This window comes from Phyllobates terribilis, unplaced genomic scaffold (assembly GCF_046119375.1).
Source record: "Phyllobates terribilis strain yellow unplaced genomic scaffold, ASM4611937v1 Scaffold_2__4_contigs__length_985480577, whole genome shotgun sequence".
Classification (NCBI taxonomy): domain Eukaryota; kingdom Metazoa; phylum Chordata; class Amphibia; order Anura; family Dendrobatidae; genus Phyllobates; species Phyllobates terribilis.
Genome location: NW_027362762.1, coordinates 368,631,075 through 368,647,298, shown reverse-complemented (window position 1 = coordinate 368,647,298; position 16,224 = coordinate 368,631,075). Strand labels below are relative to the sequence as shown.

General features: G+C 42.9%; 1 protein-coding gene across 11 annotated transcripts in view; it reads right to left on the bottom strand.

Moving 5' to 3' along the window:
- DMD (dystrophin) overlaps window positions 1–16,224 on the bottom strand; it is a 3,940,859-nt gene that overhangs the window by 2,106,310 nt on the left and 1,818,325 nt on the right. For all 11 annotated transcript variants that reach the window (XM_073664716.1, XM_073664719.1, XM_073664714.1 and 8 more), the window contains 2 exons: window positions 15,666–15,800; window positions 13,436–13,585 (listed from right to left, as the gene is read on the bottom strand). In XM_073664716.1, the coding sequence (XP_073520817.1) occupies window positions 13,436–13,585; window positions 15,666–15,800 (285 nt within the window). The remainder of the gene's footprint in view (window positions 1–13,435; window positions 13,586–15,665; window positions 15,801–16,224) is intronic.

Below are 16,224 nucleotides of genomic sequence, written 5' to 3'. Positions count from 1 at the left end.
CACAATCTATCTATTTAAGAGCACAGACCTGCCTGATAAAAGTCATAGGAAATGCTGTAACCTAGTCCTTAAAAGGACTGCAATCACAACTATTCCCTACTCCCAAGCTATCTGTAGATTTGTGCGAAAATTGGCTTGAAATTAACAAGGTATAGCGCACACAGCAACAGCGGTGCCGTCTAACACGCAGCTGCAGCAGTGAGAAAATGGTGGCGACGGGGAAAATGGCTTGGTCTTATAGGGCAAGGACATGTGACATACACTGCCAATGACACATGCCCTTGCTTGTGTGAAAAAAAGCACTTCGCTCCGTGTGTGCGCTGCTGATAGGCTGACAGATTGCACCTCCCCACTGTAAATGCGGGAAAGAGAAAAAAAAAATGGAGATCTTCATTGTTCCTGCAGAGATCCATCCCCTGCCCCTCCCCCCACCCCGCTGTACACTCAAACTGCGTATTAACATTAATTTTCATCATTACTGAGAAAAAATCCAGTTATGATTTTGGTGCACGAACAGTTATCAAACATAACCTCGAACAGCCGAATTTTTCTCAAATTGTTCGTGTTTGCCGAACAGCTCGAACACCGCCCAAAACAGCTCGAATTTGAGATTGGCGAACAGTTCGAGTAGAACAACGCTCATCTCTACAGCTGACACCTGCCTCTAACAATAGCTATCATTAGCCAATTTCAATTGCTGCTGTTTAACCTCTTAAATCCATTTCCAATCTCTAACAGTAGAATTTAAGTTGCATAATACTGGTGGGGTGTCTGTTTCTGTGCCAATTGACCCCACAACATCACAATAGCGTTTGTCATGGTCACCAACACAATATTACTTAATATAGTAAAAATCACTGTCTCCTTGAAAGCCCGGCCACAGACAGGGTTTCAAGGGAGCTCTGTAATGATAAATGCAGAGGTCTTCAATAGACCCCCAACTGTCATAGCAACCCACTAGAGCCGTGAGATCACATCATGGGCATGCCAAAGGGCACATAGACTCCCCACCTGACCTCATCTACAGATCTGCTCCTCAACCTCAGATCTATCCTACCAAAACATAACAGAAGCTGGACACTCTCCTTCTCCCACCTGCTCTCCCTCTCTCTGCTTCTCCTCACTGCTGACGACATATCTCCCAATCCTGGATCCCCACAGCTTGCACCCTCCACCAATTCCCCACCTATTGCTTCAAACCAACTGCAAACTACCGCAACGTCTCCTACGTAAAACACAAGCCACTGACGCCCACCCCCCTGCTCCCTCTCTCTGGAGCACTCTGGAATGCCTGCTCTGTCTGCAACAAGGTTCATTTTGTCCATGACCTCTTTACCTCTAGCAATCTCTCCTTCCTGGGCATCACAGAAACATGGTTGACACCCTCCGAAACTGCCTCCCCTGCTGCACTGTGTTATGGTGGCTTGAACTCCACCCACAATCCTCGCCTGGTAACAGACATGGTGGAGGAGTGGGTCTTCTCCTTTTCAACAACTGCACCTTTAGCCCTACCCCACCTCTACCCTCCCTTATTTTCCCTTCTTTTGAAGTCCAATCTGTCCGCATCTACTCTCCCTCCAACCTCCAAGTTGCTGTCATATGCCAACCTCCAAGCCTGGTCACTTCCTTTATTGACCAGTTCTCCACCTGGCTTCTTTACTTTCTCTCTGCTGACATTCCCACAATCATCATGGACAATTTCGAGATTCCCACTGATACTTGAGAGACAACAGCATCCAAACACCTGTCGCTTACTTCATCCTTTGGACTTACTCAGTGGTCCTTCTCAGCCACCCATACAGACAGACACACACTAGACCTCATCTTCACCTGAATCTGCTCATTATCTAGCCTCACAACCTCCCCCCTACCCCTATCTGACCACCATCTACCTTCTCATACCTGTCCTCCTCACCTGTCACCCATGTTCAGCAACTAGCACACCCCCACAGAAACCTTGCACATCTAGACACCCACACACTCTCTGACTCTATTCTACCACTGACATCCATATCTTCACTCCACGAAACAGACAGCGCCACTGCTTTCTACAGTGCCACTCACACATCAACTATTGACTCGGTTGCCCCTCTTGTGCATGGCAGAGCTCGACTTGTTAAGCAACCCTGGCACAACAACCTCACTAAACAGCTTCGACAAGCGTCCAGGGTTGCAGATCGGCGTTGGAAGAAAACACATTCTCAAGATGACTTCACTGCATTCAAACAAGCAACACTCACATTCAAATCAGCCCTCACCTCTGCTAAACAGGACTACTTCACAACCCTCATATCTTCCCTATCCTACAACCCCAGACAGATATTCAACACTTTTAACTCTCTCCTCTGCCTTCCACTGCCCCATCCGACCTCCATCATCTCTGCTGAGGAGTTTGCACACACTTCAAAAACAAGATTGACCAAACCCGGCAAGTCTTTATTCTCCGACCACCACAACCCCTTTGTTTTCCACACCATTGCCCTTCCCCCATAACCTCAATTTCCAACATCACAGAAAGAGACCTTACTCGTCTCCTCTCCAAATCACACCTCACCACTTGTGCACTCGAACCCATCCCATCCCACTTCTTCCCAACCTCACCCCCACACTCATCCCATCCCTAACCCATCTCTTCAACCTGTCACTAACTTCTGATACCTTCCCCTCTGCCTTCAAACATGCCACAATCACGCCCATCCTCAAAAAGCCATCCCACGACCAAACCGCCTTGTCCAGGTACCGCCCCATATCACTGCTCCCATTTGCCTCCAAACCACTTGAGCAACACGTTCACGCTGAACTTTCTTCTCACTTCTCATTTAACTCTCTCTTCGACAACCGACAATCTGGCTTCTGCCCCCACCATTCCACCGAAACTGCCCTTACCAAAATCACCAATGACTTACTTACAGCCAAAGCTAAAAACAATTCTCTGTACTCCTTCTTCTTGACCTGTCCTTGTTAGAACTCTCCTGTAGGTTTTTACTATTATGCCAGTCACATGACCTTTTTTGACTATTTAATCCTGCTCCGCCCTTCTGGCCTTGCTGGACTTCATTGTAATTTCTACTCTTAAGCTAGCCAGGTGCTTTGCTACCTTTCTCAGTCAGTTTAGCTAGGTCTTTTGACCTCTATGTTCTATGTTGTTTGTTTGTCTTTTTACTGCTACAATTTCTGCTAGGAGGTGTCCATCTTTCTCCCAGTCCCTAGTTCTTGTAGGGATCCCTCCCTCACATCTATATGTCTTCGTTCAGACTAGCTGAGGACTTTAGCGGGTCTGATCGCAGGATCAGGTTCCCCGTTACATTGTAGGGATCTAGCTTAGCTCTATTGTAGGGACAGATCTCCAGTCTTTCCTTAGTGCTTGTAGCAGATCATAACAGTAAGTCCAGCCCAAAAAAATTCTCCAAGGAAAAACCTCCAGTTTCCATCATGGTGTCGGTTCAGGATTTGGCTCAACACCTGCAGGGACTCTCTCTGGAGGTGGCCGAGCTCCAACAACACGTGAGTAGCTGTTCTGGAGCGCATTTTGTGGAGCCAAAGGTACGATTGCCTGATTTTTCTTTTTTGGTGAACAACAAGATTTTTTTTCCTTCAAAAATGCTTGTTTATTGTATTTTCGTTTGAGATCCAGATCCTCTGGTGATGAATCACAGCGCATAGGGTTCATAATGTCACTTTTGCGCAAAGAACCTCAGGGATGGGCCTTTTCTCTCCAACCTAGTGATCCGTGCTTTAGATCAGTGGATAGTTTTTTTTCTGCTTTGGGGTTGTTGTATGATGATCCTGATCGTGTCTCATCAGCTGAGACGGAATTGAGACATTTGAGGCAGGGATCAGGTAATGTGGAAAATTATTGTACTCACTTCCGTCGGTGGTCTGCTCAGGTGGGGTGGAACGATTCAGCTTTGAAAAGTTTGTTTCTTGCTGGGCTAGGTGAAAGGGTTAAGGATTTGCTGATTGCTTATCCCACACCAGGAGGCAATGCAATTAGCTATACGGGTGGACAGGAGACTGCGTGCAAGGGTTAATGAGAGTAAATCCTCTGCCATGTCAGCTTCGAGTCTTGAGAAGGTCTGTACTGACACTGGAGAGCCGATGGAGATTGGGGCGATGTCACCCGGCTCTCAGGAAAAAGACAGCAGGTTTTCTGAAGGTTTGTGCTTTTATTGCGGGAAATCTGACCATTTCATTAAGAACTTTGTGCTTCGTATGAACAAAGAAAAAAAAAAGGTCAGTTACGCCCGTATAGCCTGTTTAAACACTAAGGGTGTATTTCTTTCTGCTACTACCGCAGCTCAGGAAGAATTTAATTGAATTTCGGGTATTTGTGGACTGTGGTTCAACTCTGAATGTGATTGATGGGGGATTCTTGGAAAAACTTAATTGAAAACCCAAACCTTTGTCATCCCCTATTGCCGTGGTTTCTGTCGATGGCTCTCCCTTGAAATGTGTTACTCACAAGATTTATGAATTTCCCCTCACTATTAATGGTATTCACCAAGAAAATTTGGATTTGGTGGTATTAAATAATTTGCCTTCTCCAGTAGTTTTGGGGTTGCCCTGGTTAAAATTGCACAATCCTGTACTGGATTGGTCTACCAATGAAATTAAGTCCTGGAGCCCTAAGTGTTATGACAAGTGTTGTAACGGGCTCATTGTTGCTGTGGATAAAGGGGAATTACCTGTACCTATTCATGATTTTTGGAAAGTTTTTTCTGAGGAGGTGTCGCAAATTTTGCCTCCCCATAGAGACTATGATTGTACCATTGAATTTGTCCCTGGAGCGACTCTTCCTAAGAGTCGTTTACTTAATCTTACTATTCCTGAGAGAAAGGCTTTGGAGAAATACATACAGACGAGCTTGGCCACCGGTCATATCAGACCCTCTAAGTCACCTGTGGCTGTTGGATTTTTTTTTGTTAAAAAAAAGGACGGCGGTTTACGTCCTTGTTTGGACTTTCGCAAGATTAATAAAATTACTGTATGCAATTCCTACCCACTGCCATTGATTCCTGATTTGTTTAACCAATTAGTGGGGGCCAAGTGGTTCTCTAAAATTGATCTCCGGGGGGCATACAATTTGTTGCGCATGAAGGAGGGTGATGAATGGAAGACTGCTTTTAACACTCCTGTGGGTAATTTTGAGAATCTGGTTATGCCTTTTTGTCTTACCAATGCACCAGCATTTTTTCAGAATCTTATTAATGACATCCTTAGACCTTTGATCGGCAAAAATGTGGTTGTGTATTTGTATGGCATTTTGATTTATTCACCGGATCTGGAGTCTCATTGGCGGAGCGTACGTGATGTATTACAGTTAATAATTGACAATTCGCTTTTTGCTAAGCTGGAGAAATGTGAGTTCGCTGTACAGAGAATTAGTTTTTTGGGCTACATTATCTCCAGCGAGGGCTTTGAGATGCACCCGGTGAAAGTTCAAGCTGTGCAGGAATGGCCTAGGCCTATTGGTTTGAAATCGATACAGAGGTTTTTGGGTTTCACCAATTATTACAGAAAATTCATTAAAAATTTTTCTATTATTGTCAAACCACTGACCGATCTCACCAGGAAAGGTGCTAATGCGGTTCAGTGGACTACTGAGGCCATTGAAGCTTTTGTGTTTCTAAAGGAGAGGTTCAGCTCTGCTCCCATCCTTATGCAGCCTGATGTGACTAAGTCGTTTTTGGTTGAGGTTGATGCTTCTTCGGTAGGGGTCGGTGCGGTGTTGTCTCAGAAAAACAAGGATGGAGTACATCCCTGTGCCTTTTTTTCCAAAAAATTTTCTGAGACTGAACTTAATTACAATATTGGAATTGCTGGCTATTAAACTCGCATTTGAACACTGGCGTCATCTCTTGGAAGGTGCTGAATTTCCCATTCAGGTTTTCACTGATCATAAAAATCTGATTTATCTTGATGCTGCCAAGCGCTTGAATGCCCGTCAGGCTAGGTGGGCACTTTTTTTCTCGCGGTTTAATTTTTCCGTTACTTACATCCCGGGTACTAAGAATGTTAAAGCTGATGCTTTGTCTCGCAGCTTTTCTCCCATGGTCGGTGCTGAGGAGGAGGAGAGCATTTTACAAGAAGGTGTTGTGATTGCTGCTTTGGACTCCGTTTTGGAAGATGAGATTCTTAAAGCACAGGAGAATGCCCCATATAACACTCCCCATGGGAGGTTGTTTGTGCCTAGGACCTTTAGGAGAGATTTGTTTGTCGAGTGTCATGAGTCTCGGTTGGCAGGTCATCCAGGAATTTCTGAGACCAAGAGACTTGTGGGTCGCAGTTTTTGGTGGCCTGGGTGGCAGAAGGAAGTCATTAAGTGGGTGCGTCAATGTACGGTGTGTGCTAGATCTAAGTCTTCACATACTCCTGCAGCGGGGTTGCTTTGCCCTCTGGAGGTTCCTAGTGCACCTTGGACACATCTGGCAATGGACTTTATTACTGACTCCCCCCCCCCCTCTGAGGGTTTCACGGTCATCTGGGTGGTCGTGGACCGTTTTAGCAAGATGTGTCACTTGGTTCCTTTCATCAAACTGCCCTGCGCTAAGACACTCGCTAAGGCCTTTGTCAAGGAAATTGTCAGACTACATGGCGTTCCTACTGACATGGTTTCGGACAGGGGACCTCAGTTCGTGGCTCGTTTTTGGCGTGCTTTTTGTGACAGGTTGGGCGTTCATTTGTCGTTTTCATCCGGATATCATCCTGAGTCTAATGGCCAGACAGAAAGGAAGAATCAGGATGTTGTGCAGTTCTTGCGTTGTTTTGTGGCAGACAATCAGGAGGGGTGGTCTGAGTTTCTGCCACTTGCTGAGTTTGCTCTTAACAACCATACATCCTCTTCTGCTGGGTGTTCGCCTTTTTTTTGTTGTTCTGGGAGACATCCGTCTTTTGGGTCATTCTCCAAATTGGTATCGGCTGTGCCTGAGGAGGAGAGTTTTTCCGGTGATTTGGAGAGAGTTTGGACAGATGAGCGTGGAAATCTTCAGGAGGCTAACAAAAAATCTAAGAGGTACTTTGATAGGAAACGGCAAGAGGTTTTGTTTGCTATTGGTCACATGGTTTAGTTGTCCTCTAAGAATCTGCGGTTGAGGATTCCTTCTAAAAAATTGGGTCCCAAGTTTGTAGGGCCTTTTAAGGTGCTTCAGGTAGTTAACCAATCTGCTGTTAGGTTGGAGGTTCCTACCTCCTGGAAGATTAATCCGGTGTTTCATGTTTCTCTGTTGAAAAGAGCTTATGTGTCTGATGGTGACGCCTCTGCCACTGTTCCTCCGGTGGCGGAGGACGGGGAATACGAAATTTTCCACATCCTAAATTCTAGACGGTATAAAGGGAGTTTGCAGTATCTCGTCGCTTGGAAGGGTTTCGGACACGAGGATAACTCATGGGTGAGGGCGGATGATGTTTCTGCTTCCAGACTTGTCAGAGCGTTTCACAAGAGGTTTCTTGATAAGCCTGAGCCTAGGGGATCCGGAGGATCCTCATAGAAGAGGGGGTACTGTTAGAACTCTCCTGTTAGTTTTTTTCTATCTTGCTGGTCACATGACCTTTTTTGCCTATTTAGTCCTGCTCCACCCTCCTGGCCTTGCTGGACTTCATTGTAATTTCTACTCTTAAGCTAGCCTGGTGCTTAGTTACCTTTCTCTGTCAGTTTAGCTAGGTCTTCGGACCTTTATGTTCTATGTTGTGTGTTTGTCTTTTACTGCTGCAATTTCTGCTAGGAGGTGTCCAACTTTATCCCAGTCCCTAGTTCTTGTAGGGATCCCTCCCTTGCATCTATAGGTCTTCATACAGACTAGCCGAGGACTTTAGCGGGTCTGATCGCAGGATCAGGTTCCCCGTTACATCGTAGGGATCTAGCTTAGTTCTATTGTAGGGACAGATCTCCTTTCTTTCCTTAGTGCTTGTAGCAGATCATAACACCCTTCATCAAACTGCCCTGCTCTAAGACACTCGCTAAGGCCTTTGTCAAGGAGATTGTCAGACACCATGGTGTTCCTACTGACATTGTTTCTGATAGGGGACCTCAGTTCGTGGCTCGTTTTTGGCTTGCCTTTTGTGACAGGTTGGGAGTTCATTTGTCATTTTGATCTGGATATCATCCTGAGTCTAATGGCCAGACAGAAAGGAAGAACCAGGATGTTGAGCAGTTCTTGCGTTGTTTTGTGGCAGACAATCAAGAGGGGTGGTCTGAGTTTCTGCCGCTTGCTGAATTTGCTCTTAACAACCATACATCCTCTTCTGCTGGGTGTTCGCCTTTTTTTTGCTTTTCTGGGAGACATCCATCTTTTGGGTCATTCTCCAAATTGGTATCGGCTGTGCCTGAGGAGGAGAGTTTTTCCGGTGATTTGGAAAGAGTTTGGACGGATGTGCGTGGTAATCTAAGAGGTACTTTGACAGGAAACGTCAAGAGGTTTTGTTTACGGTTGGTGACATGGTTTGGTTGTCCTCTAAGAATCTGCGGTTGAGGATTCCTTCTAAAAAATTGGGTCCCAAGTTTGTAGGGCCCTTTAAGGTGCTTCAGGTAGTTAACCAATCTGCTGTTAGGTTGGAGGTTCCTACCTCCTGGAAGATTAATCCGGTGTTTCATGTTTCTCTATTGAAAAAAGCTTATGGATCAGATAGAGACGCCACTGCCACTGTTCCTCCGGTGGTGGAGGACGGGGAATATGAAATTTCCCACATCCTAAATTCTAGACGGTATAGAGGGAGTTTGCAGTATCTCGTCGCTTGGAAGGGTTTCAGTCCCGAGGATAACTCATGGGTGAGGGCAGATGTTTCTGCTTCCAGACTTGTCGGAGCATTTCACAAGAGGTTTCCTGGTAAGCCTGGGCCTAGGGGATCCAGAGGATCCTCATAGAAGAGTGGGTACTGTTAGAACTCTCCTGTTAGGTTTTTTCTATTATGCCGGTCACATGACATTTTTTGCCTATTTAATCCTGCTCCGCCCTTCTGGCCTTGCTGGACTTCATTGTAATTTCTACTCTTAAGCTAGCCAGGTGCTTTGTTACCTTGCTCAGTCAATTTAGCTAGGTCTTTTGACCACCTCTATGTTCTATGTTGTTTGTTTGTCTTTTTACTGCTACAATTTCTGCTAGGAGGTGTCCATCTTTCTCCCAGTCCCTAGTTCTTGTAGGGATCCCTCCCTCAACTCTATAGGTCTTCGTTGAGTCTAGCTGAGGACTTTAGCGGGTCTGATCGCAGGATCAGGTTCCCCGTTACATCGTAGGGATCTAGCTTAGTTCTATTGTAGGGACAGATCTCCTGTCTTTACTTAGTGCTTGTAGCAGATCATAACAGTCCTCTGCTTTCGACACAGTTGACTACTGTCTCCTCCTATAGATCCTCTCTTCCTTTGGCGTCAAAAACTTTGCCCTATCTTGGATCTCCTCATACCTTTTTAACAGCACATTTAGCGTCTCCCACTCCCACTCTATCTCCTCACCCTGCCCCCTCTCTGTGTGAGTCTCTACTCTTCTCAATCTATACCCTTGGCCTGGGACAGCTCATAAAATCCCATGGCTTCCAGTACCATCAGTAATCTGATGACACCCAGATCTACTTCTCTGGCCCAGACGTCACCTCTCTGCTGTCCAGAATCCCAGTATGTCTAGCAGCCATCTCCTCCCACTTCCTCAAGCTCGATGTGGACAAAACTGAACTCATCATCTTTCCTCCATTTTGCATATCTTCTGCACCTGATCTTTATATCAAAATAAATGACATCACACTTTCCCCTGTACCGGCAATCCGCTTCCTCTGAGTAACCCTTGACTCTGCCCTGTCCTTCAAATCCCACATCCAAGCTCTTGCCACCTCCTGTCGCCTCCAGCTCAAAAATATTTCTAGAATCCATCCTTTCTTCAACCCTCAATCTACTAAACTGCTTGTGCATGCCCTCATCATCTCCCGCCTCGACTACTGCAACATCCTCCTCTGTGGCCTACCTGCTAACACTCACACACCCCTCCAGTCCATCCTTGACTCTGCTGCACAACTGGTTCATCTCTTGCCTCGCTACTCCTTTGCTATCCCCCTTTGCAAATCTCTTCACTGGCTCCCAATTGCCCAGCATAATCAGTTCAAACTACTAACACTGACCTACAAAGCCATCCATAACCTCTCTCCTCCGTACATCTCTGAACTAATCTCCCGATACATTCCCTTATGTAATCTCCAGTCTTCCCAAGACCTCCTTCTCTCTTCCACACGTATTCATTCCTCACCCAATCACCACTAAGATTTCTCCTGAATATTCCCACCCTATGGAATTCTGTGCCTCAACATGTCCGATTATCCGCCACACTTGCATCCTTCAGACGGAACCTGAAAACCCATCTCTTCAAACAAGCTTACAGCCTGCCATGACCTAGCTTGCTGCCACCTCAACAACACCGGAGCTACTGCAACCCCCCCAACCTACTGTCTCCTTCCCCATTCCTGTAGAATGTAATGCTGCAAGGGCAGGGTCTTCTTCCCTCTATACCAGTCTATCATTGTTAGTTTTGTTTGCTGTAAGTGATATCTGTATTTGGTATGTAACCTCTCCTTATGTACAGCACCATGGAATCAATGGTGCTATATAAATAAATAGTAATAATAAATAAAATGATGCGTCCCCATGTAGGCGTGCTGTTAATACCACTATCAGAGTTTGACAGCAGCAGTTAAAAGTTTTAACAATCTGGTGTGGCACCACGCGCCACTCACGGTTCTTAGAGGCAGGTCCTGGCTTTAGCACACAGCCATTACCTGCCGTGTATGGGGCGAGCTTACCCCATGATGCTGCTCCATACACCCTCTACCAACTTGCGACGTACATGAATGTTGGATGTCGATAAAGGGTGAAAGTAGCTTTTCCAGCAATTTTTTTCTCTAATCCTTTCTGAACATGTATGTGATGTACAGTATTATAAGTGTAATAAAATACTTACCTATTGCAGCCTTCGCCGGTTTTCAGAGTTGCCCAGTCCTCTTCTGGACCACATGTCCTCAAATCAGATTAGCCATAATATACTATATTATGAACATATTTAGGAAGGACTAGTGGAAAAATTGCTGGGCTTGAAAGTGCTTTTTTAATATCTTATAATTATGTTGAGTTACAATGTGATTAAAGCTAAAGCATAAAGTCTGGAAAAAGATTTTTATGACAGCATCTACTTACTCTGATTTCTATCAGGTACTACTGTATGTTGGTAAGGAGACCTTGTGTGAGTTTAGATTATCAAATACTAATATATCTACATGATAGCTGGCTTGATCATTGCTCTCACATGTGAAACAGTTAGGACATCAGCGGATTTGGTGATTTGAATAGGATATGTTATCATGAGAATCTCTCTAGAGAAGGGGTGCATAACCTTTTCTTGTCCAAGGGATACACTGTTAAATTGAGTCAATCCTTAGGTTTGTAATAAAACTTAAATGGAATCTGTCACAGGGTTTTTGCATCCTCGTCTGAGAGCAGTCTAATGTAAGAAAAAAGTCCCTGACACCAGAGATTTATCACTTAGTTTACTAAGTGCAGAAGTTTTAATGCAATCAGAGTTTTTAAATTGAGTATGAAACAGAGCTGAGAAAGCTAACTTCACCCACACCAGGCTCTGTATGTACATAATCTATTGACAGTGTGCAGCTTATCACAGGAGGGCACGTGGTCGATCTAGTAGTGCATGCCAGCTTGTCAAAGCAATGATAATCACCACGCGATAAAACTTTCATTGTAAGTAAACAACAGCACACAGCATGATAAGTGATACGTCGTTGAAATCTGTGTTTCAGCCATAGCTCCTGTTGTCCTACGATTATATTGCAAAAACCTGCTGACAAAGACCCTTTAAAGAGATAATGCCTTCTGCTAGTTTTATGGCATATTCAGAATTGGAGTTTCTCTGTCTTTCACTTGTGCTAAGACCGTACTAGTAAGCAGCTTTCTTCATTGTTGTATATGTGACTTGCTAAAACAACAAAGTATTTTATACCATAGCACACTGATATTTAGTCACCTTTCTTCCTTATCTGCTCCTTTCTAGAGTGCCACAAAGGGGTAAGGAGACGCCTGTTTTGTAAATATATGAGGGTTCCAGAGATGTCCATACAATTCACATTGCACCATTGATACTACTTAGCCGACCCTTCTTCAGCACTATTTCCACTGCTATCTGACATAGAAACTACATGTAAGTTGGAACTAGACTCATACAAGCACATGTTTAACTAGCTGTTTCGGGTTGCATAAACTTGCAACACAGGCTACTTGTAGCTCCCAAGTTGTCCCCTGCTCTTATCTGAATTTAAAGCACACTTGTCAGCAGGATTGTGCTCAGTAAACTACATATACTGTCAGGTGGGCTTCATTACACTGATTAATATGATACCTTGGTTGATGAAATCTGTCCTGTGGTTCTTGTGTAATCTTTACTTTCAGCTTGGAGATAATGATATGGGGCGGCCTGTGGTTGGTGATCTGGTGCTCTGCTTACATATTCATCTGTATGCTCTTATGACAGCTCACTATGCCTTCACCAACCTGCCTCCCATTTTACCTAGCCCTGCACTACTAGATGCATTATGTAAAATAGGAGGCAGGTCAGTGAAGGCATAGTGAGCTGTCATAAGAGCATACAGATGAATATGTAAGCAGAGCACCAGATAGAGCAAACCCCACAGGCCGCCCTGAAGGACGAGCATATCCTCCAAACTGAAAGTAAAGATTAAACAAGAACCACATGAAGGATTTCATCAACCAAGGTGTCATTTTAATCAGTGTAATGTCACCCACCTGACAGTGTATGTAGTTTACTAAGCACAATCCTGCTGACAGGTGCGCTTTAAGTAATCATATCTCAGCTCAGAAGGAAATTAACTGCTCGTGCTCTACCTTCATCTGCACTGGTCATACACTGGTCATACAGTTGGCTGAACCCAATAATATCAACAGGATTGGTTGACAATCTCATATGAATAAGGACCCCAAATGTCCTCAGTGGACAGAGGTTGGGCATAAGAATGACCAGACATGTTGGATTTCAAAGAAGAGAATATACACAGAATTCTTTCAATGATCCACCACTGAATATCACATTTATACAGATGTTAAAACAAGTCAGCAGAATTTCCTTGTTACTTAGGGTCCCAGAGGAGATTTCAAGCATTCTGCTTAATATTTTATACTACTTTTGTCAAATAGAGTTTCACAATCATGAATTATAAAATCTGCAGTGAATGTGTAATCAATTATCATGTCAAACTTATTGCTGATGATACAATTAATCCACAATTAAGCATACATAATATCAATTTTTCATGGTTCACAGTAATTTTCCCTCTGAAATAGACCTGAAAATAGACATTTTTAGAAATGTATCTGTCTGTCCATAATTTAGGTATAATTAGTAGCTATTTGTTGCATTGAGTACCATTCATAGATTACCTCCTGTTGTATTTCTTCCCAACGTGTATTGAACTTGTCCAGTTTTTCATTGATCAGTTCATCCATCACACCTCCATCGGTCAATGTCTGAGCAAGCTCTTTAATTTGATTCCGATTGTCTTCTGGATGTTTCATAATTTTTTCTATGGACTAGACATAAATAAATGGACAGGTGAAAAAATTAAATAACAAAACTATCATATGTCATCATATACCAGTAATTTCAAACTACAATTTCCAAAAATAATAACAGTTTCTTATAACAAATTTTAATAACACTCCTTTGTATAACATAGAAAAGATCACAAAAAATAATACAAAATATAATACTGAAATGCAGAAAATGTAAGGGTTCGTCCATGACTTACATATTGATGACCTATCTCTGTGATAGGTACTCAATGTGAGATCAGTGGGTATTCGACACCCAACACCCTCTTGATCAGCTTATATTCTCTCCAGCAGGAGGCAGATGTAAGCAATCTATGGAGTGGAATGCCGAAGCTTCACCCATTGTTCAGTTAGTGGACGGCAAATTGCAGTACTCGGCAGCAGACACCAAACAATTTATGGTGCTGCATCGGGCCACTGCCAGAGCAGATATCAGATAATCAGTGGGGGAGCCAGGTGTCGGACCCCAACCAATCTCAAATTCAAACCCAGATCAACATCTTTAAAACAGGGCAAGCAGCTCTTTTCCAGAACCAGTATCTCACTGGAAGTAAAATATATGCAAAAGACTCAACAGAACATGATTAATTCTTCAAAGTCATCAAAGTCTAAATATCAGTATTTCAAAAAAAGATTTTGCACTGTTTTGTTTTATGACTGATATCATACTTTTCCTTTAAATAACTATTGTATGTTCCCAGTCTACCACTTGGTAAACCACTTTAAATTGAACTACTCAATGAATGGGTTTATACTAACTAGGCTTAAGATATATGGATTTACAAGGTTCAAATTGTACCCTTTGGTAGTTAGGTCACAAGTTTTTAAAGTAATCACAAAACGGTATTATTTTTTATGTAAATCTCAATGGCAATGTTAAATTACATATTTAAACTATTTTATTAGTATAATATTAAAGCGGTTGTCTATTTTACAAGGTTATTGTACCCCAAGGTTGTGGAGGACTAAAATAACAAACGGGGCTCTTATTCACCCTTCCAGTGATGACTCTACTCTGCTGCTCAGGTCTTGGTTGATCGGCTGCACTGGGGATGGTATGTCTACAGCACCATTAACTGTTGTGGCCTATCTCTTGGCTCTACTAATGCCATCTGGGTCAGCAGTGCCACTAAACCCAATGATTGGCTGTAGCAGTTAAGGGTCAAAGAGGTCTATTACAGAAATACCTTTCTGTAGAGTGTAGTTATTTTTTTATCTCTATAATTTTAAAAGCGCACAGCTTAGAATGAGCAGTGAATATGACCACTGCAGCCAATCAACAAAGTGTGGATTAGCGGCAAAAAAGGCAATGCTGGACCAAGGGAGAGTAAGCAACAGCTATTTATATAGTCAATTCATCACTATAGATCCATATTGTTATGGTATTAAAGAAGAACTTTCTTTTAAATTTTTTTATTCTCTACATCTCAGTATATGTTAGTGTAGAGTAGTGTCTGCGTGTTAATATAATCACCCAGTGCCTTTCCACTCCTTTTCTGAATCAAGTGACTGCGATTCAGACTTTTCAGAACACATTGCACTCTGTGTGACCAAGAAATGGGTATTTACAATGTAAGCTTATGGAGTATCAAAACAAAACTCCATAGGATTAGATTGTATATGATTCTGAATCGCTGTTATGTGACTCAGAAGAGGAATTGTAGCGGCAGTGGTAACTGGGGAAGGCAGCGATCGGTGAGTTTATTAACACACTGACACTTCACTATGCTTACAATTACACAGGGTTAGGAACTAAAAAAAAAAAATAACAGGAGTGCTACTTTAACTGGCATTAAACCATGAGTTGGAAGTGGAAAGCCTGGCGTGATAATGATTTTCAATACTGTATGTGTCATTATTTTAACATGCATAAACACTCTTCACCTTTCCAAGTAACATCAAAATAATTAATTATTTGTCTTCAACAGGAGATTTCAAGCAGAATCCCAATTTCAATAATTGACATGGTTGATGTTATTACCTAATTATACATGCTAATTAATTTAATTAGACAACAAAATTGTCATTACATTTTAATCAATATCATTTCAATACAAACCTTTAAAGCCTGAGAAATCTCTTCTGGCGACCCTTTCGGTTGCTCTGTGGTTTTCAGCTTTTCTTCAGTTTCATCAATCCACTTGTTTTCAGCCTCCAGGTAGGATAATAGTTCTAACCAACATTTCCATACCTCCTGGAATAAGTAATCAAGAAAAATATTTAATAATGTGCAATGTATTGTTGCCACTATTCAGTATATTCAAATTGATCTGAGCAATATTCATATAAGCACTGTTACAAAGCATTAAATAAACTACCGCAAGCTGTCCAAAAGACCACTTTTTTTGGAAAACCACCTTTGAACTAACCATATTTTTCTATTATGGCTGCTTAATAATATGTGATTATTAACCTTATTTTCTGAAGGGACCATTCTTTTAGATAACGATATACATAAACTGGGTTTGTAGGGTCAAACCTCTACTGATCTCAGCCTTTGCTGAATGCCTAGGTACTGGTGTAACCACTAACCACTCTTGTATTGATACAATTTCAGGGATCGCTACAAGCATTCAGAATTTTATCTTTATCAATTGAAAGATATATCTAAGCTGTAT